Here is a 26831-nt window from a genome sequence, read left to right as displayed (position 1 = left end):
TATGGGAAGATATGCAGGTAAACATGTTACCCTACCTTTGACCTTCAAGGTCCGAAAATAGAGCCCCCTAGAGACCCCTTTTGAGGCCCCCCTAAAAAAAACTGAGGGTCTCAGACCCCCCCAATGGGCGAGACAATAAAATTGTTTTTACCCTGAGCCAGAGAGCATTCTTTCAGAATCGCCATCTGGACATATGTCAAAAAAAATTCTGTAGAAGAGAAAATCATCTCTGTCGAAGTGTACAAATGTGATTTTTATGCAATAGGGAACATGTCCCCTCATTGAACGTCAAGTAAGAGAAACCCAATGCGCGTGATACAATCCGTATGACCACATTTTTAGAATTGTCTCGTGTCAACAAGAAGTTGGTCGCAAGCAGGTCAGAGTGCAGAGACTGAAGAATTGCAGTATGTTCCGGTAGCCAACAGGAAGCCGAAAAAGAAGGTTGAATCAAAGAGTAAAGTGGTTTGATACACTGGGCATAATCAGGAATGTAAGTTCTCCAGAAATTCAAAAAACCTAGCAAAGATTGTAATTTTTTAAGATTAGATGGAGGTTGTAATGGAGCACATTTCTCCAGAAAGTGGGGGGGCACCCCCTACCTTCATTGGTGAGTTTGTAACCCAGAAAAAGAACTGCCAAATAGGCAATGTGCGACTTGGCAAAGTTGAATTTGTATCCCAAGTCTGCAAAAGACATTATGATGCGGTCCACACGCACAAGATGTGGTATCAATTCATCATCCATGAAATAGATGTAATTGACCTATGAGAAAGCATCAGGGTCAATTTCATGTAAAACAGACACTATGCACGCCGCAAAAGCGCCAGGACTATTTTATAACCCATATGCAAGTGCGTATATCTTTTATGATACCAGAGGATGCTGAAGGCTGTCAAGTCACAGCCATCAAGAGCCAAATTGTGACTATAAAAACCATTTGAGATATCAAGAGTCGTTTTATATTTTTTACGAACAATGGTATCGACTAACGCAGAGCTGTGGGTGTTCTGTACAGCAAAGATACGAACATGACTGTTCAAATGACAGAATGACAGTAATCCAAATCAATATGATATGAACTGTCTGGTTTCAATATCAGAAAAAGAGGATTATTCATGGATGAGGGTTCAATTACACCCTGATGTTCCAATTGGGCCAAGACTTCACTCACAGACGCTTTCAAGTCTCACATAATTGGATATTGTGGTTGGGGTTGTGGCATCGATCGCAAAGGAATTTCATGTGGAGGCGAATCCTTATCTCAACCCACCTGATTATGATAGACTGCAGGAGCAAGGGCTAACGCCCACTCCGATGTATAAGCTTGTTTAGCCTCCTCCGAAACATAACACAAAAAACTAAGGAGAATAACATCCTTCCTCTTAAAGGAAGTCAGAACAAATGGAGGAGGCCAATCAACCTCCGCCATCAAAATATCATAGGAAGAAGTAAGGTTGTCCCAAAAGACCACCTTAATTGTGCGTTTGATATCATTTTCAATTTGGAGGCCTATCTCATGAAGCCTTTAAGGGGGTGCAACTCGTGTGTCAGCTGCTTCCACTGTAATGAACGTGTCAGTTGCTTTCACCTCCAGACACTGGTGGAGTGCCTCCCCCACTATGGAAACTTCTTCTGCACTGTCGAGGAGTATTACCGCCCATCTCCAATTGAGGAGTAGGGTTGTCACCATCTGATGCATATTTTGCAGTCAAAGCAGCAACTTTCTTCTTCTGAAATGGGGCATGATATTGAGGTGGTCCCTCCTGTTTGGCTTTTACATCAAACAGTCGCTGCGGGTCACATCAAGGTTGCGCAGACTGGCCTTCTCTGGGATCCTGTTGTTGTACCCCGCCGACCTGTTGATCCGATGATTCCTCAAAGGAATGAGGAAAACGAGGATCAGGAACCTGAAACCTCCCAGGTGTTTTTCAATTTTAGAGAGATCAGGCAAATCATATCTAAAAAGCATCCAGTGGTGGCAAACCAGCAAGAGAACCAAGCTTCTGCTGTTGCTGCCGCTGATTTTTATTCCAAGTCTATTTAGGAAAGACTGGACAATGCTTTGTTTTCCAGAGAGGGCCTATTTTGTACCTAAGTATAAGGTTTTACTCCTAAACTACTATGACCTTATAATGTATACACATCCACAATAAAAATCGGCAAATGCTGCTGCCAAAGGCGTTGACTCACTTGCAAGCTAACTGCCTCACCTTTGACATTGGCCAGAATCATATCGGAGACAATAGGGAACATCCCAGTTCCAGGGATGGACAAGCCCCGTGTTCATCCTGAACCTTCTTTAGAACACTCGTAAGAACACTCATGGAGGGGCTGCCAAAGCACAGTGTATACACCGCAGAAAACACTGTCCCCCAGGTGGTGCAATCAGCTAAGTTGGGAACAATACCATTTGGTAAACTCATTGTAAGGATCCTGTGTTTCTCAACAGGAGTAGTATGCAGAAAAATTCTCAGCAGGCCAATACGGGAAATCATCTCTATTCTGAGGACGCTTGCCCATCACTTAATTGATCGCCATGTTGAACCACTAGGCCACCCCCCCCAACATATTTAATTTTCAATTAATTAATTAATACTAACCACTAATTAATTAACAATTAACTAAAAATAATTACTACCCACCCTTTACCACTACAAACCCCACAACCTGCACATAAAATGTACTTAAAAAATAATAACACAATTATCATAATTAAATCTCACCAAAAAATAATTTTAAATAAAAATCATAAATTTATCAGGGGCAGCCCACCCCTACCTTTATGGACAACCAGTGGGACACCTTATTCTTGAGTTGCAAAATGCTCCCAAAAGTGTTGGGACTGATTGGAATCATGTCCACTAGGACTACTCCCAAGTATGGTGTACAATCAGGTGGGGGATTTAAAGAGTTACCCCTGTGGGAAATAGCCCCACGACCGTTCTCTGTCGGGGGATTGGGGGAACCTCAGAATGGGCCCCAGAATGAGTGTCCCTAATGGCGCTGGGTCCTGATATCACAGTGTGAGGGGCACTGGATTCAGTTTGGTTACCTGTGCATGCATTATTGGGGCTAGTGTTGGTGCTCATTTGGGGGCCCCTTGCCTTACTGAATTGGAGGAGGGGCAAGACCTTTAGGGGCTGTGGAATTTGCGCTAGTAGAAAAGGGGGAGAACACAAACAATCCCCATTGAGGAGGACATCCAACCTTTCGACACCAGGGCCAGGTGGGCCAGTAGTATGGAGAAGGGAGACATTTGAGTGGAAGGGGTTAATACAAAGCTCCCGTTTACTATGCTTTACCAGTAGTTCATTGTTAATACTAATGTGTACTGAGAGGACAACTTCTTTGGCAAACTTGATTTCAGCTCTAATATGTACAGCCAGGCTCTTGAGACTATCTGGACGAGCCGGGCCATCTACGGTGGGATCTGGCCCAGTGTCTTGCTGCATGGTGAAATTAGTTAGGTCAATGGGGAGCAAGGCATGAAATGTTGAGGCATGCAACATGAGAGTCTTGAGCGGACAAGACCTCATCGATCAGGGGGTCCAAGATAGTGGTGGGTGAGGGGGAAGTGGGCCGTGAAAACACCCAGAGAATGTAACTCTTTCTCCAAGTTAGACACAGCACAGAAGGAGTCTTATCACAATGGCGGGTAATGGAGGCCTTGACTTTCCCTTTATAAAGCTGACTGATCTTGGATTTCGCATTTCTAGGGGCAGGCGTAGCAGGACAGTTCTCCCACAACTTATCATGTCTTTGACTTCCACCATTAGTTGGTCCACTACTTGAAGACCGCAGTTCTCAGCCATGTAACGCCTTGCAGATTTAGGGCCCAATTCCCACTTTGATGGTGCTGCGCCGGCTCTCAGCCGACACAGCACTGCCAAAGCTGCTTAAGGACTGCCAGCCTGATTATGAGTTTTTTTCATACAGGCGGACGGTCCTTTTTGCGTTCCCACAGCGGGGCCCTGAAAAAGGGCACTGCAATGGGAACAGCGAAAATGTTCCAGCATAGCATGGATGGTGAAGTCCATGCCGTGCTGGAACTGGTGGGGAATACAGACAGGGAACACATGTACAATGTGTACGCAGGGCCAGGAAGGTAAATGCCGCTTACAGATTCCGTTACAACAAACAAATGATGGACGGAATGCTGACAATGCAGACATTCTCCCCTAGTCAAGAGATCTGGGTTAAATCCATCGTTCTTCTGCCCACTACGCCGCCCCAGTTCAGACATGGCCATATGCAAATCAGTCTTGACCCTGTGCCTCATGGGAACAGTCCAGCCCGAACTGCCAAGCCATGTCTTCCCTGGACCGGAATCAAGCATCCTAGGACCGGTTTCTGGCTATCAGCCGTCATCAGCCAGGATAGCTTGACTCCAGTGGCGTAGTGAGCACGGGTCCCACGTCTGGGAATACCCATCCCACTTAGGGCGAAAAGCGTTACAACAAACAAATGATGGACGGAATGCTGACAATGCAGACATTCTCCCCCAGTCAAGAGATCTGGGTTAAATCCATCGTTCTTTTGCCCACTACGCCGCCCCAGTTCAGACATGGCCATATGCAAATCAGTCTTGACCCTGTGCCTCATGGGAACAGTCCAGCCCGAACTGCCAAGCCATGTCTTCCCTGGACCGGAATCAAGCATCCTAGGACCGGTTTCTGGCTATCAGCCGTCATCAGCCAGGATAGCTTGACTCCAGTGGCGTAGTGAGCACGGGTCCCACGTCTGGGAATACCCATCCCACTTAGGGCGAAAAGCGTTACAACAAACAAATGATGGACGGAATGCTGACAATGCAGACATTCTCCCCCAGTCAAGAGATCTGGGTTAAATCCATCGTTCTTTTGCCCACTACGCCGCCCAAGTTCAGACATGGCCATATGCAAATCAGTCTTGACCCTGTGCCTCATGGGAACAGTCCAGCCCAAACTGCCAAGCCATGTCTTCCCTGGACCGGAATCAAGCATCCTAGGACCGGTTTCTGGCTATCAGCCGTCATCAGCCAGGATAGCTTGACTCCAGTGGCGTAGTGAGCACGGGTCCCACGTCTGGGAATACCCATCCCACTTAGGGCGAAAAGCGTTACAACAAACAAATGATGGACGGAATGCTGACAATGCAGACATTCTCCCCCAGTCAAGAGATCTGGGTTAAATCCATCGTTCTTTTGCCCACTACGCCGCCCCAGTTCAGACATGGCCATATGCAAATCAGTCTTGACCCTGTGCCTCATGGGAACAGTCCAGCCCGAACTGCCAAGCCATGTCTTCCCTGGACCGGAATCAAGCATCCTAGGACCGGTTTCTGGCTATCAGCCGTCATCAGCCAGGATAGCTTGACTCCAGTGGCGTAGTGAGCACGGGTCCCACGTCTGGGAATACCCATCCCACTTAGGGCGAAAAGCGTTACAACAAACAAATGATGGACGGAATGCTGACAATGCAGACATTCTCCCCCAGTCAAGAGATCTGGGTTAAATCCATGCATTGTCAGCATTCCGTCCATCATTTGTTTGTTGTAACGCTTACAGATTCCAGCACCTATTGTGCCATCCATTACAGAGGCAGTGCAAACATTTCTTCAAGTCTGCCTTGTAGCTTGACTGATGAAATGTAGAACCTGAAATGTGACATGTCAAAAAACCCCTTTTTGACATTTTAAAACCACTCTTTTAACTATTAATAAGTCACCACAATGAGGTAGGGTGTATGGTATTTAAAAGTAGGGCATGTAGAAATTTAAAGTTAACATGTCCTTACAATAACTAGAAACCTAAAGCGTTTTTCAGAGTAGGAAGGCTGACTAGCCATCCAGAAATACTGGGAAGCAAAATGTTTTTTGTTTTGTTTTATATAGTGCAAACCAGACCCGAAGGTATCAGAGTGCTTTACATGAGCACCAATAGGGTTACAAATGGACACATTTTAATTTTTTTCATTAGGCAAGGGGAGATTAAGTGATTTGCCCAGAATCACAGAATGCTGAGCATCCCTCACGATACTTGAGCCTGGTTCCCCAGCTCTGAGGTTGACTACTCTAGCCATTAGGCGACATCAGATTAAATAATTATTCTGCTATCTTGGGTCAGGGACCACCTAGATAAATGTTTAAACAACTTCTATCAATATTTATTAACTGCCAAACTCAGTGGTAAAGTCAGATTTTTAATAACTAGAAGGAAAAGTAATTTTTAAACAGTTATCTTTTCCCTGCCTGCAGCTCCTGGATGCTAATTTGCATTTGCTCCCTAGCGATTGCCCAGTGGTGGTGATGTAGTATGAGCTTCAGGAGTAGAGACAAAAGCCTGGGTATGGGGGGTGCTCTTGCAGGAAGGCCACTTTTGGTGGACCCAGAAACTTAATCTACATTAAAAAGGCCTCCCCTGTCACAAGAAAATGTTTGTTGACACCTGGAGAGGCTCCTTCTTTTGTCCACCCTGTAAGGCGTTCAGTAAACCCAGTGGGGGTAGAGGTGCCTTCAAAACTCATTTGGACTTTGGAGTCACATCAGAGTCAGAGTGGCTCATTACTCTGGCAACACCTCTGGATAGGCACCCAGGTTATGCACAAGGGAAGAAAGGTATCTCAATCTTGGATTTTGAGAGTGAGAGTGTTGGACCTGACAGCCTAAGAGTGGTCCTACCCCCAACTTTTTGCATTCCTCCTTCATTTTCATGACCTCATGTTTGGTGGTATTAGGACTCTGTGCACTTTACCGCTGCTAACCAGAACCAAATTGCGTGTGCTCTCCCCCTTAAACATACCAATATTGGTTCATCCCAAATTGGAATATTTAATTGACTTCCCATTAAAGTAGTAACACATGTACCAAGGACCTGTAAATGAATTGCTACTACTAGGCCTGCAACACTGATTGTTCCACCCACGTAAGTAGCCCTTTAGCCATATCTTAGGGCTGCAACTGCAAGCCTCTGGGTGCAATTTACACTGCTGTGTAAACCTGGCAAAATAAACCTTCCCAGGCCCAAACCTTCTCTTGTTATACATATAAGTCACCCCTAAGGTAGGCCCTGGACAACCCAGAGGGCAGGCTGCAATGTATTTAAAAGGTAGGGCATGTTCTTTTAAGTTTTACATGTCTTGATAGTGAAAAAAGTTGTTTTTTACTACTGCAAGGTCTATTTGTCCCATAGAATACCATTGGGATAACCTATTACAGTTTATACATGTAATTTCCAATTGGTTAGAAATAAACCTTTTGGCAAAGTAAGATTTTAAATTACAATTCTAAAAATGCCACCTTTAGAAAGTTAATAAGTCATGTAAAGTGACAGCAGAGATTTTCACAGATGGTAGGAGATTTCTTAATGTATTTTATTTTATATACTATACAAATCGCATTATTGGGTTTCTTGTATTTTAGAACACAGAAGGAACATCTTTTTTGAGAGGTACTACATTCGCCAACTTTAGCATCCAAAGAAATTTGTGTGCACCGTTTGACAGTCTGAGACATGTGGAGGTACAGAACACTTCATTACAGTCAGTGAGCATTAATAAATGTGGTTTTCACAACAACTAGTCATAAAAACCGTACACTAATCCTACTAGCACTAGCAGTTACTCAGCTCACTGGAATGGTGGTGTGGTTACCTTTCTTTTTTTCTTACTTTCTTTTACTTATCTATATGGACTTCGAGGCTCACTTCCGATAATACCACATGGTTGGTTTCATTAGTAATTGTGTTATTCTATAAACCAGTTCTTTTCTCTGGTTCTATTATTCACAGTTCCATCTACCTATTCAGTATCTTGTTTTTTCTTCCGGATAATGAGAGGCCAGCATAGTTATTATTTGTAAATGAGAAGTTATATTTTGTTCATTCATTATGTACATGTTTGTTGTAGATTTACCCTGATGTGTATGATGCACCCGAAATGCATTGGGAATGGTCTTCTTCATGTTTGCCAAGAAAATATAAAGCACTTTGAAGTTTCACATCATTTATGAATTCTGCTTCAGAATAAAAAGAAGCATTGGACAACGTCGGATGGAATCGAAGTTTTATTTGGATTTCTGGATTCACTGAAATTTATTTGTGTTTAGGATAATTAGTTATTAAAGACTCATTAACATTGTATAATAATTGTAGTATAATGTGAAATACACTCAATGTTGAGTTTTACAGGTAGTGCTCACTTTGTCTAGGACAGCCAAGCCGTAGTCCAACTCTTCTTTCTACATTTAGAAAGTTGGCATTTTCTTGCTTTAGCCATTTGGTGCCTGTAGCCTGTCTCTGATCACATGGCTAGGGGTAGTTGAGAGTTGGAGTTTGTGTATTCCTCCTAGACTGCCACACAAAATACAAGCTTATGTGTGTCTCAATGGGCCATCTCTAGCAGGATGGAAGGGAGGAGCTGGGCACAACCTCACTTACACCTAGTTAGTCTGTATCCTGTCCATGCAGAAAGAGCTGCATACCCCCCCTGTAGTGAGTCCGGAGCCATTGGAAAGGGAGGTCATATGTGCACTTTAAGGGCATGTTGGAGTCACCCCATTTCAAAGACACCGGTGGGTATAAGTACTGGACCTCAGACAGCACCACATCAGTACACTTCTGGACCTGTGGATACTCTGCCAGGAAGAAGTACTGTTGTGCTGTTCAAGGACTGCACTCTGCTTGACTCCTGCTTTGCTGTGCTGAACTGTTGCCTGCTGTCCTCTTGATGGGGTGAGAAGGACTAGACCTGCATCACTTGAATCAAGAACCCAGATTGACTCCAAGGGGAGTTGGGTGGCATCCTGATCTGAAGCCTCATGGACATAACAGGCTTCCAACCTACTTGCATTTGCACCTGGACCATCTCTGAGGCTACCTTATCAAGTAGTGCCACCCCAGTCCTGGACCCTTGAAAGTTGGTCTAAGCTGCCTGCAAGGGGAACCGATGCATCGTCTCTGCTGAGCAATGCATCCCCAAGCAGAACCGATGCATCACAGCTACTGCATGGATTGGACTCATCACAAAAGATTTGCATTGCCGCCGCCTTCCACATTTTGGGACTGATACATCTCCTTTGAAAGTGCAGCTGCGCAATGCTTTTCCCTGTGCAAGCTCCTCACATCCATCATCGATGGCAGCCTTGATGTCGACAATTAAATTCCACATAGTAGTTTCACTGCTCATAGGAAATGATGCATTAGCTCGGCTGTGCCTCGCACTAGACTTCACATCACAGGCCCTGTCAACAGGATCCTCAACGTTAACACTTGGTGCTCGCTGCAAACAGGATTTAAGGGACTTTGTTCAGCTGGCCTATCTGGGTCCCTGTAGCAGACCCGTGCACTAACGCAGTTGATCAGAACTTGCGACTTTGTCCCAGACTGGTGTAAACAGATATGCCCAACAACGCTTTGTGCTTTTTGGTGGTATTTTTCACTATAAACTTTGAAATTCAATAGCTTTGGTTCAACTTATTGGGATTATTGTCATTTTGGTCTTCTTTCATTTATTAAGATCAGAGCTATTGTTTCCTAAACTGGTGTAACATCATTTTATGTGGTGTTTTCACATTTTTTCAGAAGACCTCATTGCTTGGTCAGACGAAAAATCAATTATACCCATCAATCAGATCAGCTTTTGCGAGGACATGGCAACGACTATAAACATACTTGCCCTGTCCCTAATGATAGATCAAGCGAAATTAGCAAAACACCCTGTATTCATGTGTTTTATTGACTATTCGTCAGCGTTTGGTAAAATCGACAGGAGTAAACTATGGCACAAGTTCAAGGATAAAAAAATACCATCTGCTCTCCTAAACCAGTTAATACTTCTCCACACAAACACGTGGGTTCAAGTCAAGCTAGAAGATGGTAATTTCCTGTCTCGGAAAATCCCAACAACCATGGGGCTGAAACAATGGTGTGTCTTGGCGCCGACACTTTTTAACTTGTACATGTCTGATCTATTGTCAGTACTGGAAACCTGTAACTCACATATGCCAAATAGAGGAGGGCTGCCACTTTACAACCTCATGTATGCAGATGACCTCGTGCTGGTTAGTCGAGCCTCCATTGGCCTTCAAAATATATTAGACACAACCAGCAGATTTTCAGTAAACAATGGGCTAACCATCAACTACGACAAAACAAAGGTAATGAGGATCCATCCAAGAAAGAAAACCTCTAACTTCCACTGGCACCTGGCTAACTCAACAATAGAAGTACTTGACCAATACAAATACTTAGGAGTAATAATAGATAATAGAGGTACACTTAACTCACAAAAAGATGTTATCAAAAGAAGAGGCAACTCATTGCGGCAGCAATGAAATCTATCAAACATAAAACTACCGACCCAAATCTTACTCTACTTTAACAAGTTTGGCAAGCAAAGCTCATTCCGGCAATTACTTATGGGAGTGAGTGCTTGAGGGGAAGAGATGCGGCCATATTAGACAGCACTGTCTCAAGACCGGCCAGAATCTACCTAAGTATGTTTCACCGGCCCAAATAAGGTTAGAATTCGGCCTACAAAGCCAAGAATTAGCCCACAAAGGAGCTTATGCCAAGAAATGGTACAGGATCAAAAGAGCCGAAGCAGGAACATTGAATTCCTACCTATGGAACGAAATACATCAAAAGATCGACTGCCCAGCTATGAGCTATCTGATAGCATCAAAGAGTGTCTGGGCCTGGAGGAACTTTAGGTGGCCTCAGGGTCCTACCATTGTTTTAAACAAATCGTAAATAATACAGTGAAAATACTATCCCTATTAGAAGACAAGGCGGCACTCACAGAAATAACCCATGGATGGTTTGTTGTGTAAAGCTATGTCAAGTCCTCTCTGCAACCTTACCTAGGCGTAGGTTTCAAAAAAAGGAAGAAAGAAAAATATCTTCATCTTCGATTGGGCATTCTACCATCATTGCCACACATCCCCCCTTGGAAACGATCGCCGGGTTAGTCAACTTGCCACTTATGTGAGGGAGCCAATGAAAGTGTACTACACCTTTTATGCATCTGCGGAGAACTACAAGCTGAACAACGTCAAATATTAAAGCCATTCGTTGTAAATAAGGGGATAAGAACCTGCAGAAAAGCTGTGAAGGCATGCCTCGGAGGTGGAGACGTTCAGCTAGCGTGCCGCTTTGTGCAATTTATGGAAGCGGTAGGGGAGAAACTCGGTCATTAAACACTTTGGTGGCGATTACGATCCGGTAAAAAATTTCCCCGTGCGACTCGTATCCGGTCTTTTTACCGTACGAATCGTACAAGTGCCGTACGAACTGGCAATCACGATTCGCATGGTAAAAAGTCCATACGAACCGCATTGGGAATCATTCCCCACACGTCCTCGGGTCGGAAAATGTGTCCGACACGTCCTCGTACGATTTACCGTACAAATGTGAAAGGTGAAGTCCGACCGAGGAATCACGATCCACCCCGTGCGTCCGAGGTTACAACCGGATGGAAAAAACACCGTCCGCACCGAACTCCCATAGCAACCATGGAGACGTGCCCGCATACGCGCCGACCCCCCCCAGCCCCCGTACGTTCGAGTCGAACCCCCCCGTGTACGTTCGAGTCGAACCCCCCGTGTATGTACACCCGTGTACGTTCGAGTCGAACCCCCCCGTGTACGTTCGAGTCGAACCCCCCGTGTATGTACACCCGTGTACGTTCGAGTCGAACCCCCCCGTGTACGTTCGAGTCGAACCCCCCCATGTACGTTCGAGTCGAACCCCCCCGTGTACGTTTGAGTCGAACCCCCCGTGTACGTTCGAGTCGAACCCCCCGTGTACGTTCGAGTCGAACCCCCCGTGTATGTACACCCGTGTACGTTCGAGTCGTACCCCCACCCGTGTATGTACGGTGCGTACCCCCAGCGCTACGCAACGTACACGGGAGGGTTCGACTCGAACGTACACGGGTGTACATACACGGGGGGTTCGACTCGAACGTACACGGGGGGGTTCGACTCGAACGTACACGGGGGGGTTTGACTCGAACGTACACGGGGGGGTTCGACTCGAACGTACACGGGGGGTTCGACTCGAACGTACACGGGTGTACATACACGGGGGGTTCGACTCGACTCGACTCGAACGTACACGGGGGGTTTGACTCGAACGTACACGGGGGGTTCGACTCGAACGTACACGGGGGGGTTCGACTCGAACGTACACGGGGGGTTCGACTCGAACGTACACGGGGGGTTCGACACGTACACGGGTGTACATACAGGGGGGTTCGGCGCGTACGTACGGGGGCTGGGGGGGGGTCGGCGCGTACGTACGGGGGCTGGGGGGGTCGGCGCGTACGTACGGGGGCTGGGGGGGGTCGGCGCGTACGTACGGGGGCTGGGGGGGGTCGGCGCGTACGTACGGGGGCGGGGGGGGGTCGGCGCGTACGTACGGGGGCTGGGGGGTCGGCACGTACGTACGGGGGCTGGGGGGGGTACGGTGCGTACCGGGCCACCTACTCTGGTCGATTCGCGCTGTACTTCGCTTTTCCGGCACTTTTTGGGTGCCGTGAAAATATTGCCGTCCGGACTGCTGTCGGTTCGAATCGTAATTCCTGGGTCGTGAAACGCTGCCTGAAAGCGTCCCGATGTCACGTCGCAGCATTCCCGGATCACATTCGTATGTATATTTTCGTCGGTCGGTGTTTTTTACGATTCGTACGGAAATGGTGTTTCCGTGCGAATCGTAATTCCATGTTTGTAAAGTTTTACGACCGGGTACGAGTCGGACGGGGAAAACGCTCCGAACGACGCTTCGTACCCGGTTTTTACCGGATCGTAATCGGCACCTTTATCACTGCAATAAAAAGGCTTTTTAGTGTCACCTCACCTCACAGCAAACAACATATATTTAGGTTGCCTCTCACCTGGACGACATAAGGTCCAGCAAAACAGTCAACAGCAATTTACTGCTGCAGCTGTCCATAAAGCAACAGATAATTGCACACTTACCCCTCCACTGAGAAGTGAGTACTTGTTTTTATCAAATGTAAAGTCTTCTAGATTTTCTTTTCCTTCCTAAATATTCTCAGGAACTGAAAAAGGACAGTATAAGCAAATAGTTTGAAATTCCGTCAATATACTGAAAGATTGAAACCCCTTATCAATGTACTGTATTTGACAACAATTATTGATAACTGCATCATTGAAGTTAGCATAATGCACAGATGTTTTATTTTATGTTATTTTTGATTAGTCTCAAATCATTGACTCTGATGCTATAACTTTTCTTTTATGAGAAACTGTAAAGGTTTTAATTGACCAGACAATAAACTAGCACTTACTTTACACACTGCCTCTAAGAAAAGCCTGAATGCTCTTTGTAAAGCTACCAGAGGGTGAGTACAGGTTAAATTAGCGTTTGCCTGCCCTTACCCTGCCTAGGGCTGCAGTGGCTGCTTCACCAGGGCTTTCACCCCAGCCAACTAGCAACCTAATGTCTAACAGAGAGCCACTGTGGGAGTGTTTACTGTAGGGCAGGCAGGAAAGGCTGCAACAACAAAGGTGGCAACAACCCTTGGAAGGGAAGAAGGCACTCCTGGCTCATGAGAGGAACTAGCACGAGGTGGACTTGAGGTCCTGAAGGGTTTCTGAGTCCAGTGATGAAGGTGGCAGATACACAGGCATTATTAGGGGAGATAAACACAAAGTCCACATCCCAAAATACCTATTGCCTAGTTATGTTGTAGAGGGTGACTTAGATAAATGGTTTGGAGTTCATAAAGTTGTTCTGCGTGTGCATAAAGTACCAAAGCAGGACTGTAGTTTAGCCTGCCGAAGCATATGCCCATTGCTGGGAGGAATACCATACTGGTCCTAGATGCAGCTGACCAGGATAGGTATGCCACCACGAAAGAGGCCCCCATATGCAAATTTGGTTTGACCACAGAAAATTGTTGTCTGTGGTTCAGGGATAGTGTAAAGCAGTCACACCATTCTATTTTGTAGACTTATCTCGTAAGGCACTGGAAGGTTTGAAGAGGAGTGGTAAAGTAAAGGATTATGTTGGGCTATAGAATTTGTTGATGAAAGATCACATCTTGAGTAAATTCCTTTACAGAGTTACGCCATCATCTGATAGAGTCCAAGTTCACTGTACCCAGAGAGTTTGGGAAGAAAGCTGATCCCTGGCTCAGAACCAGTATGTGCAAGAAGGTATCTGAAGGGGACACAAGAAAGAAGGAGTCAGGTCAGCAGCAGCAACACAATGGGGAGGCAAGGATAGAACAAGTGAGTTCTCTAAAGAGCCTCAATTTCTTTTCAAGGAAGGAATTTCCGTACCTAATATGAACAGAAGAAAGGAGGTTTTGGTACAAAAAAACAAGTGGCTCCTATCACCAACCCTAATTTTGTGACGGTCTCCATTCAGGACACAAGAAGGGAGACTTCATATGTCCTAGGAAACACCCCCAGGAAAGCCTAACAGATTGCCAGTGCAGTGATGAGGGAAGAATTTGGCCTAGTTTACATTGGGGAGTAGGCTCTGTGGTTATGTATCAAGTCGCATAGATATTGGGAGTTGGTTGTTAGTGAATTAAACTTGGCATTCTATGTACACATTCCAAGGGACTCATGTGGAATATCTTAGAAATCCCTGTAGGGCAATCAACTTACAGTAAACACTATCACGACGATACCAGTTATTTCAATACATTGGGTTAAATAAGATGTCTTGGACTTAGAGATTGGTTGCTCAACTATAGAAGACTATGGACAGAGAAAAGATTTCATTGTCTATCAAGCACAGACTAAAGTCATATGAAACATAATGAGAATCCTTGATAGAGATCCTCTCTTGGAAAAAACAGAGAGTCAATAGGTCATAAATATCTAACAGTTTTGCAGTTTATGTTAGAAAACGTTGCCTATTGGACTTATCTCCCAAAGGTATTCCCTCTTAGTTCCCTACTGCATACAACTACCGCTCCCACTCAACGTATTCAGGGCAAGAATAGTAGTCAGCCAGAAGACTTGGGGAGAATTATTTGGGGAAGTTTTTGTTTCAAGGTTGCTTCCTTTCATTGATTAACCATGCTGTACATACAGCACTAACAGCCACTCTCCAATTAGTGGGTTGTAGACAATGTTTGTAATAGCACAAATAATTAAAAGAGTTGTATCATAAACCACAAAAGAAAAATGAAAGAAAGAACACAGATATAACTGTCAAGTTTCATATTTACAACTCAGGAAGAGATTTCAAATCTTGAACAAGGTAACTGTCAAATTCATATTTTTAACATCTATATGTCACTTGAGATTCATAGGAACGCTTTACTAGCACCATGATAAAATAAGAATTTGGGGTAATATTTATTCCATTATTTTACATTTAACTTAAAATGAATTTCAAAGCATACTTCTAGCATTTTCCTCATTATCATGTGTTTATATGCATGTTTGGATTAACTATTTCCCACAAATGTTAACATGTGCTTTGCCTGTGAATATAAGCATGATGGACTTCCAAATATTGGCAGTATTAAATTGTAATATTGTTTATATATATATATATTACAAACCTGTCGAAGCAATGCTTTGAATGATAACAACCTTAGTCTCATTGTAAGATTTTCACCAGACTTTCCAAGTGTATAGCCCTAAAAACAGAAACAAGTAATCCTCAAAGTTAGCATTTGTTCTTTGTCCCCAAATTAAAAATTAACATCTCAATTACACAGTATGGCAGCGTCACTCATCAACTGTATTCAGTAAAATACTATTAAAGTTACAATCAAAACATCAGAGCAATTCATTTATGCAATTGTTTCATTTTAAATACAGACAATAATACAAAAATTAAAGCATTAATCAAATAATGAGTTCATATCATTTCTGTTGGCGCTGTACAGCTAAAATTCAAAATGTCTGAGCTAGTTTCTTGGGTTTCAAGATGCTGTAAGTATAACTGACCAAGCTGACTAATAGCAGAGGCCGGCAGAATTGGCAATAGAAAACGTTAATGATGGATACTGCATAAAGCACAAAACAGTGTAAAGTGAATTGTGTTTTGCTGAAACATAATGTTACAAGGGCACTTTGGCAAATTTGCAACCCAACCACCCCCCCATAAAAGTAAACACAACAAAGAAATGAAAAGTACTTAAGCGAAAACAAGTACGATAGAAATTGTAGAGGATTGCTTAAAAAAGTTAAATAAGGTTCTATGGTGTAGGTAGTAACTAAGGGAGTATATTTGAATACAGAAGAAACGTCATATGAGTGTTTCATTCTCTCCTTAGCACAATAATTTAAACTGAGTTTCGAACCTGAGTTTATTATGCTTATCAATGATCTCAGGGTTGAAGAAATTGGTGGAACACCCAACTCTGACATTGTATTCTTGATGTAAATTAACTATGGAATATTTAATAAAATTGTTTATTTCTAGACAGTCTTTCAAAACGTACAGTGAAAAGGATGCCTCTGGGGAAAGCCAGATCTTGATCCATAGAAACAAAGGGAATACTAGTATAATGTCTGATAAATATTTTTCTCCAGTTCAGTATAGCAAATGTATGTGGTGGTGTTCTTTGAAACAGAAAAGAGTCTCGTAAAAAAAAAGCATGTTCTACTTTTTGAATAGTTTCTATATTAGCATACCCCCACACACCTGTCCTGAACATTGCAACCAGTAAACATTTACTCTTATACATCTGTAACATCTCATTCAGTGGCCTATAGCCAAGCTTGCTAGATGCAAAATCAAAAGATGGCTTCTGTCGCTCGAACAAATTGCTAAAATCTCTTGATCATATGGCCCCAGTGCAGTGAGAGGTCGAATGTAATACCCATGTAATTAAAGGTTGTGAGCTTATGACCTGCTCCCTGCTGATAAAATATGATATGGAGTTCACTTTTCTTGGTCCGCTTGTCGCTATGAACGATTCGCTAAAATTAACTTTTACATCTAAATTACTCATAAATAAAATTGTGACTCCCATTATCTAAGCTGGTGACCACCATTACCTAAGATGGATTCGGAGACAAAGGTAGAGAAACTGGACATGCTAACTAAAATGGAGACTATAGCAATAATATTACCTGTTCTGCATGTGTTGAAGAGCTTAAAACAATGAGAAAGAAGAGTAAAAGTAGGGGTGGGCTATAAACTCCGCTTTGCCTGCGGAGTTCGCAGTGTTTTGGCCACTACCCAATTTGACTTAGAACGCGGTGCTCTAGCAAGACTCCACCAGCCGCTTTGTGGCTGAGTTTTTTAACATTAAGTTGGAAAGCGCACGCAAGAATTTGCGACTGAGCATGATTTTCAGGTGCTAAAACGTCTCGAAGCCATTCTCGTTGAGAAAGCTGACACACGTGTAGAAAATCTACCTGCGAGGCAGAATGAACCAACACCCTCTAGTGCACTGTGTGGTGCCATTAATGCTGATTTTACAGTGAGGTACAAGCTCCAGGTGCTAAAAATCAGCACGAGCAACGTGATGTGTTGAATTCCACCCGCTCGCTGTACTCCGCGTAATCTTGTGTAGTTTTTATGTAATTCCGTAAAGTGAAACTCCATCAGCTCCCCCCACCCCTACCTAAAACAAGCGATTAAATTAGATTAAAGAATAGAATTATGGAGCGAAGCAATCATATGATTTATGACATTTCTGGAATAATTTCGACATTATATAGTCACCAAATTATCACAAAAGAGTCAACAAGCTTACGTACATTTGTATTTTACAGATCCCAGTAACTGAATTACAGGAACTGGAATCAGCTACTTTACTTTACTAGGCCCTCAGTGTAAATCTCCAGTGAATCCCAGTTTAGGTCAAAACTGCCATTTGTGCCTGATTTAGGTAAAACTAAAGGCAACCATGGGAGTTATTGCACTTTGGAATGGAGAAACATGTGTTGTTACTGTATAAGCCCCCTTCAGTGGTTCAAAAAGCAGAATGATGTGGTAATTATGCACCCCATAAAAAGCCAGTCTGAGGTATCATAATTCACCAATTCTATTTCTAATCTGGGACTTGGCAGGAGTTAAAATTATGTTTAAAGTCAAATGACTATGTGGGTTTTCTTCTCAGAGTTGCACAGGCACTTGAGAAGAGATGTGTAGCTTTTCAATGCATCCACATACTTTAATATTAGTAAGTAAATGAACGCAATGATTGGGGATTTGAAGAGTTTTGCAGAACAAGAGTGCCCTCACATACATACTGTAGTAAATGGGTTCAAATATGAGTTGCTGACTAAAATATAATACATGAAGTCTAAGCTTATACATTATAAGCATTACACTTAACTAATATTGTCTTAAGAAAACCCGGCAAATAAATATTAAAATTCAGCAATTCAGGCAAGCTAACAGTTTCTGAATAAATCATTTACAGTTCAGAGCTAGATATAGAGACACAGAAAATAACCTTTTTGCCCACATGATGCAAGAAAAGGGACTGAAGAGTGGGCCTTCGTATTTAAAAATAGATCTGGGACATAATAGCCATTGAAAGCATTCCAAATGAAAAACAATGTCCACCTGCAAGAGCATTACTTTCTGTATGGGCTATACCAGTCAGTCTTAGGGTTGTCTTCACCTAAAAACTTTTGCCTACTCCCCTCAAATTTGCTGAGACTCGTTTTGTTGGTTTCACGACTCCCTGCACTTTACCACTGCTAAGCAGTGCTAAAGTGCTTTTGCTCACTCCTTAAAATATGGTAAAATTGGCCCACACCTGATTGGCATATTTAATTTACGTATAAGTCCTTAGTAAAGTGGCACAATATGTACCCAGGGCCTGTAAATTAAATGCTACTAGTGGGACTGCAGCACGTATTGTGCCACCCACTTAGGTAGCCTTTTAAAACTTGCCTCAGGCCTGTCACTGCAGTCTGTCTGCAGTTTTAAACTTCCAATTCGAGCTTACAAGATAAACCTTATGCCGGGCCTAAAACTCCCTTTTAAATCCAAATAAGTCATAACTAAGGTAGGTCAAAAACAGCCCATAGGGAGGGCGCACTATAACTAAAAGGTTGGACAGGTACATTTTAGTGTTACATGTCCTGGTAGTGAAAAGCTCCTAAAGTCTTTGTTTACTACTGTGAGGCCTACCTGTTCCATAGGATAACATTGGGCTACCTGATTTCATTTAATAAGTGATAACATTTGATTGGGAACAGGTGAAATTGTCATATTTTGCCTCTAAAGAATTGTTTTTTTAAATTATCTTTAATGGTATAGTAGTTAATTAGTCAGACAAGAGGTCATAGTCTTTTGAAATAAGTTGGTTTATTGATATCACTTCTTCAGCCACGGCAAGGAGCGGCGTCCCTCGGAGGCTCGGTCAGCAACTGACAACAGCTGATCAAACACCCAAGAACGAACGCTCCCCGCACGAGAGAAAACATTAGAACATTTGAAAATACATGACATTAAATAACATAAATACTAAATATTAAACCACTACATCACCTCCCCCATTATACAATAAGAAAAACACAGACCTCTTAGTCAGCATTAATATGTAACAAAATCCTTGAACTTGGAAGGAGGTTTTCTGATACGACACCCCCGTGAACTACTTGCTTCTGTTTCAACTGAACTACCCACAGGCAGATCATCCGGCAAGAATACATTCTCACCTGATGATCTTGTCTTTCTTGATCATGTAACCAATGGGTCCAATCTAGCTTGTGTTCCGCTATGGAGGTTTTCTTGTTTTTAGTTAAGTTAGCTTGTTCGTTAGTTACCTTTATCAGTTGTCTTTTATTCCACCATCCCTTACCTTGAAGAAATGCAGCACCTTTGCTAACCTTACAAACCAAAACAGGATTTGAAAATACAGATTCACCTTTTCTAATTTGGAATGGTTTCTTGAATAAAACCCAATCACCCACCCCAGTTTTAGAATATGCAGAAAAACCTCTTTTGTGAAACTTTTCTTTCATTTTCTCTTGTTTTGCTCTCACTACATCTGCAACATTCTTACAATCAGAGTCAAGGCGTGCAAACTCACCACTGTCTAACCAGGACGGCAGCAAGGCAGTGTTGGCCTTTCTACCTCATAGAATTTCAAAGGGGATTATACCAGTAGTACAGTGTGGCGAAGGATTATAATTCCACACTTTTTCTTCCAAAAACGTCCCAACGTCCCGACCAGCGGCCAGCGCTGTCTGAATCCCTTTCTTAAGTACTTTATTGCCTCTTTCCACCAGCCCGTTAGAAGCTGGGGAGTACATGGCCACCTTCAAATGCTTAATGTCATGACTCTTCAAAAATGTACACATTTTATTCGAAACGAAGTGAGTCCTGTTATCTGTTACTAATGACCTAGGAGTTCCTTCCAGTAAAAATACTTTGTTCAGAAAAGAAATGGTGTTATCTGTGGTGGGAGAGTCCACTGTATGACATCCACTCAGAATGATAATCTACAGCTAAAATCAAATATCTCAATGACTCAGCTAGCAGATTGTAAGTCCCTGAAAAATCCAATCCGACTTTTTCCCAAGGTTTCCCTGGGAACTCCGTGAGATGTAAAGGTAACTTTGAAAGTTTCCAGTGCTTGTCTGAGAGCAAACACTCTTCACATCCTTCCAGCATCCTTCTCACCTGGGCATTGAGGGCAGGTCACCAGCAATGTTGTTTAGTCCTCATTGCAGGTTTTAGTCACCCCTAAATGCCCTTCACGAGAAACTTTGATTAAAGTTCTTCTTAGGCAACCTGGAGGTATGAACTTATCTCCCCTTAACACCAAACCATCCTTAATTGAAATTTCATTTGCTACTAATGAAAAAATTCTTAGCTCTCCAGATACATTTCTCTGGCCATTTAGTAGAACAATATTCCAAAACCTTGGACAGAATAGCGTCCTTAGAACATGCAACTTTCCATTCTGACTCTGAGATAACTGAATTGCATTTCTCCACTGTAACTAGTACTGCAACACACTCAACTTCATATTCTTCCACATCCTCCTCATCATCCTTTTCCATCAACATCCTTGACAAACAGTCAGCTTGAACATTTTTGCCCTCTTGAATATGTCTCACCTCAAAATTATACTCTTGTAACTTAATTAATCGAGTTAACCTTGCAGTCATGGTATTGTTTGAAATCTTGCAAAAAATAAAAGTGAGCGGCTTGTGGTCAGTAAAAATCACAAACTTGTGACCCCCAGATATACATTTTAAACTTCTGGGCCACCCAAACACAAGCCAGAGCCTCACGCTCATTGGTGCTGTAATGTTTCTCAAATGATTTGAGCGATCTAGAAGCGAACGCCACCATTTGTTCCTTGCCGTTCACCCTTTGACTAAGGACCACCCCGGGCCATTCATACTAGCATCAACTGTGATAATAGATGGGCAATAATCACGAAAAAACATGTAAGGCCTGAGCTGAAATAATTAGATCTTTTACATTTGCAAATACCCGGTCAAGCTCTTGAGACCATACACATTTTTGACTCTTCTTAAGCAACACTCGAAGAGGCTCAACAATCTGTGCATAGTTATTAACAAATCTCACATAATACTCTGCGAGACCCAGGAAGGAACTGAGGGAATCTTTATCAGAAGGGGGTTTTGCCTCTTTGAGAGCCATGATGACTGGACATTTTGGCTTGATGCCCTTGCAAGAAATTGTGTGACCCAGGTAATCCAATTCCTTCACACCCAATTTACATTTGTCTGCCCTTACAGTCATTCCATATTTGCCAAGAGCCACCAACACCTTTCTCAGCAGCTCCACATGCTCATCTGAATCTTTTGAAAAGATTAGTATGTCATCCAAGTATGTCTGGACACCCTTCATCCCCTTAAAAATGGTGTCCATCAATCTTTGAAAGACGCTAGCTGTGGATGCTAAACCAAAGGGAAGTCTCAGGAACCTATAAGCACCGAAAGGTGTAATGAATGTTGTCAGTTCCTGAGACTCCCTAGCTAGTGGAATCTGATGATATGCAGATTTTAGATCGATCAGCGAAAACCACTTAGCTCCCCCCAAATTTGAAAGAAGCTCATGGATCTTAGGGAGAGGGTGGCAGTCGATTACGATGTTTTTATTCAAGCCACTCAAATCCGCACAGAGTCTAATATCGCCTGTCTTTTTGCGGGCAACCACAATGGGGGCCACCCACTGTGATGACTCGGTGGGCTGAATAATGCCTTGTGAACATAACCCCTCCAACATGGATTTTAATTCTTCTCTAGCACTCAAAGGGACCGGTCTGACTTTATGCACCACTGGTTGCGCATCAGGTAATAACCTTATCTTGTGTTTAAACTCTATTACGCAACCAATTTGATCCTTGAACACTGATTTAAATTCAGACATCAAACTTTTTAAATCAATAACGGATCCATCCACACTGCACACAAAGGACTCGTTAACCCTCACAGGATTTACATCCCCTGGGACTAAATATAGGCCCAAATGTGCCAGGTCTTTCCAGCACACAATGTTTTTACTCTTAATGGCCACATATACTTTAGTAGTAGTTATTCGATCTAGAGTTTCAAAATCACATATAAAAAATCCCAACATGTCAATATCCTTTTCACCAAAGGCCTTTGGATTCACGTCTGAATTTGAAAGTGTAACTTTTCCACCCCAGTTCTCCAAAAAGTACAAATCACGCATAATTGTTATTGGAAATCCTGAGTTCGCCATGACACTTGTTTCTTTACCATCAATCGAAGCAACACACAAGGGGCCTTTAAACTCTAAAGGATCATCTGTGTAATCCACTGTTAAAAGTAAATTATCAAGAGACTCAGCACAACCGTCTGTTTCAATGTCAATACTTCAAACTTGAACAATTTTCTTTTGACCGCTGCAGAGTTTTTGAAAGTGACCAATCTTTTTGCAGATAGAACATCGTCTACCTACAGCAGAGCAACCTGTAAAGTTACCAATGTGGAATTTCAGCCCACATCTGTAACAGAAAGATTGTTTTTTTCATTGTGAAAATTTCGCTGAACAGTCTTATGAGCCCACTGCAAATAAACCTTCCTCATGAGCTTCTTCAGACTCAGAAACAAAATTAACTTTGGCTGTCGAACAAGATTGCATGACTTTAGTAGAGATGGCAGAGCGTCCAAATACTTAAAGCCATGTCTATCACCTTCGAAAGAGAGGAATTTTTGCAACTAAGAATCCTTTCCTTTTTCTTTTGCGATGCGCAATTGAAGACGAACTGGTCTCTGATGATGTCATCCGATAAAGGTCCAAACCTGCAAGTGGTAGCTAGAACTCTCAGAGCTGATAAGTACTCTTCCACTTTCTGTTCATCACCCTGTTTTCTCTTGTAAAACCTATGTCTCTCTAACATTAAATTAGGAAGCTCTGAAAACTGTTTTTAAGTCTCTCTATAGCCTTCAAATAAATGTTCCAGTGCCTGTCACCTGATTGGCCAGTTGGAGGTGGGATAGGAGGTAAACTCTGAAAAATGCATTGTGCTTCCAAACCCAAACTGCCAAAAAGAAGAGCGAACTTGCGAGCAGTTGAGTACTCTGTGGCATCAATAGCCACTAAGTGGTTTTTGAGCAAACAGAACCACTCTTGCCAGGGTAAACCTGGTTTACGCATAAAAGGAAATCAAAAGCAGTCGGGTCATAAGAGACTGCACCACCAGAATCATTCACTAGCAATATGCGATATTGCCCACCTCAAACGATCTGCTGCTTGTAGATCGCAAATATATATTTAACAACTGTTTGAATGAGAGGCAATATAATAGCAAAGTATCAAATAAACAGTAATATTTCAACGAAGAGCAATTTGTATATGAGTGTTTTTCCGGTCTTTTATTTTCTTGTTGCACTTCATATAAAAACAGCCAGCCAACGCGTTTCGCCCAAACATGGGCTTCTTCAGGGCTGTAATGGCATACAATATGAAACTATTTTAGAGAAGGCAAAAAAAAACATTTTATTACAGTAACTATAAACTTACACTGAGGAAAAGTAAGAAAAAATAGAGAGATAAAGGAAACCCAAATTGTGTCAAGCCAAAAACTGTGTGAGAAAACACATTAAAAAACGAAAAGTCAATCCAAAGAGACTAGAGATCTGATAAATTAAGATTTTGCACCCGTAAAAAGAGAGATACCTGAAGAACAAAAAACTAAATTTAATGAAAAAAGTGAACGTCATAAAAAGTAAAAAAGGTAAAGAAAAGGGACTATGAGAGAAAAACTTCCATTATAACCCAAAGCAAAAGTAGGTACACAAAATATAAAGTAGCCAGTAGAACTAGCTTACCAAGATGATATAAGTACACAGGGTGGCTTCTGGCAAGTAAGTCAAAGGACAACTGGACACGAAATCTACAGAAATGTGTTAGTCAGAAAAACTCCATATTAATATGAGCGTGTCTGTAACCAGTTGTAGAAATAAGAACACAGACTAAAATAAGTATGATTCAAACATACCTAAAGCACAATGATGTAGCTCACAGTAAAGCATAGATCATCAATAAATGTATATTGGTAGAGTTATCTGTAAGAAGAAACAATTCCAAGTAAAAAGAAGTGCCCTTAGCATTACGAGAGAGCATAAAAGATTCCAAAAGTACCAAAAATTCCTATGGTCATCATTTCCCATCAAGTATCTGTATTTATGCATAGTCAATTAAAACCCCAATAGTATAAAAATCAAAATACTACAATGGCACAGACACGTATCTAAGAAAATGATATACATGAAGATAAAAGACTGCAAAAATCATGACACTTAATAAATGAGTAAAGCAATAATAATTGTAAGTTTCAAAAAACGTGAGCAGACTGCCACCCCTCTGATGTGAGGCATAAGTACAAGAGGTCTAAACCACATGCAGAGAAAAGATAACCCCCGTTAACAGAACAAAGATTCTGAATTACATTGCATCTGAAGCAAGATGGTACTAACCAAGATACACGATGTAAAAACGCACTGTGTCTATAAATATCGGGAAACACTGTAACCAATACCATCCGACAAGAAAAAATAATAACCCCCCGTTTACAGAACAGAAATTCTGTGTTGCATTGCGTCTAAAGCGAGATGGTATTAACCAAGACAAACGAAAGGCTATCAAAAAGGTCACAAGCTTCAATGAAAGCGCGTAGTCAACTTACTATTATTAAATGTTAAAGAAATAGATTATCGCTGCATGGTCATGATAGCCAGGTCCAATATATCGATAGGCTATTAAAAAGGTCCTAAGCTTCAACTAAAGTGCGTAGTCAACTTACTTGATGTCGGTATTAGCCGCATCCGAAAAAAGTATATAGGAGCCGTACCTGTAGTCGGCGTCCTAAGGCCAGCACGATAAACAAGGAAGTAAACGGAGCATGTGGAAACAATTTAAAGACATCAGCCAATAGGAAACAGATTCCAAGCGCTGGGCCGCCCCACAGGAAGTGAGTGTTGCGACTAACTTCCGGGGTCATACTATGGAAAGATAACGACTAGACCGTGAACAGAGAGTCTAAAAGAAACTCACTTCCGTTTCAGAACCTCCGTCCTGAGTGGTCACAATCTTCCAATCAAATAACTAGTTCAAAATGAAACAAGTAGATGGTAAATAATAAAGCTCACAAAGTGTTTAGATGATTTAGATCTAAAGATAAAAAAGGGCTGCAGAATAAACTAACGACATGGAGCGGTGCAGTGAATGCCAACCTCCTAGATTAGTTGACAATTTTGGAAGCAAATTTAAGCCACACTACAAAAAATCCATAAAGCAGAAAGCAAGGTTTCAACTCCCCCTCAACCTGTAACCCGATTGCACCTTTATAAAAAAAAAGGCTTTTGATCTAACTTCAGTTGCAATCGGGCAATTTCTCTGCCTAATGGGGATTGAAAAACATAAAGTAAAGTGTTGCTGCATTGTACACAAGGAGTGAGTGAACTGCAATAACATTTGGTGTAACATACAGATGGTTTCAGAAAAGGTATGGGGACTGTTGAGCAGGCATTCTAACTATTTTTGATCTGTACAAAGTATATTCTAATGTTCCTAAAGAAGGATCCAAAACTGAATTTAACCAGCATTTTTTAGGCCAGGGCGGAAGGAGGGGGAAACGAGGAAGACGTGGCAACAGAAGACTACAATGGGAGGAAGACAGGCCAGGACCAAATACAAGGAGCAACTCCAGGGACCAACAACAACCGGGGACAAGCACAATGAGGGACTAGTAGTAAACCTAACAGATATAGCCCTCACTACAGATGAGATGTCAGTCTTGGAAAGGGGCCTTGGATTCGTTCCAACTACCCACTTAGACAAATTCCAGTTACGCTGTGAACTTGGGGAATTCTTTAGGAAAATCAGACTCAAGGTTTTCTTCCAAGACAAGGAAGAAGTTATCAGTGATGGAGAGTATACTGATTTAAGACTAAAATCAACCTTCTACCCACCCTCGAACATGATGCCCCCAGAGGTACTAGCTTTCGAAGAAGCAGTTGCTAAAGAAGTAGAAGAACTCCAACCCAGAGTGAATACTTTTAACAACTTAAGTAACAAAGAACGCACGGCCCTGACAAAATTGAAAAATCGAACAGAAATAATAATCAAACGGGCTAACAAAGGGGGTGCAACAGTAATTCAAAGTTCATCTGCCTACAAGACAGCATGTCTCACTCTTCTGGCTGACAAAAAATTCTACAGAAAAATTACTCGAGATCCCACACAAAAACTCAAGGCAACTATATCAACACTAACATCAGATGCACTTGGAAAGGAATGGATTACTAAGAAAGAACACAAATTTTTGAATCAAGAGGAACCTAGAATTCCGCTATTCTATACCATCCCCAAGATCCACAAAGGGAAATCACCCCCTCCAGGCAGACCCATAGTCTCCGGAATCGGATCGATCCTTGAACCA

The 26831-nt window shown here is 42.4% G+C and overlaps 1 protein-coding gene across 1 annotated transcript in view; it reads right to left on the bottom strand.

Annotated features, from left to right (window-relative positions):
- Positions 1-26831, bottom strand: part of LOC146789325 (ATP-dependent translocase ABCB1-like) — a 1722143-nt gene that overhangs the window by 424548 nt on the left and 1270764 nt on the right. Inside the window, exon 20 of the mRNA XM_085631119.1 lies at positions 15528-15605. Coding sequence (XP_085487245.1) covers positions 15528-15605 — 78 coding nt within the window. The remainder of the gene's footprint in view (positions 1-15527; positions 15606-26831) is intronic.

This window comes from Triturus cristatus, chromosome 10 (genome assembly GCF_964204655.1).
Source record: "Triturus cristatus chromosome 10, aTriCri1.1, whole genome shotgun sequence".
Taxonomy (NCBI): Eukaryota; Metazoa; Chordata; class Amphibia; order Caudata; family Salamandridae; genus Triturus; species Triturus cristatus.
This window is presented reverse-complemented; position numbering and strand designations above follow the sequence as displayed.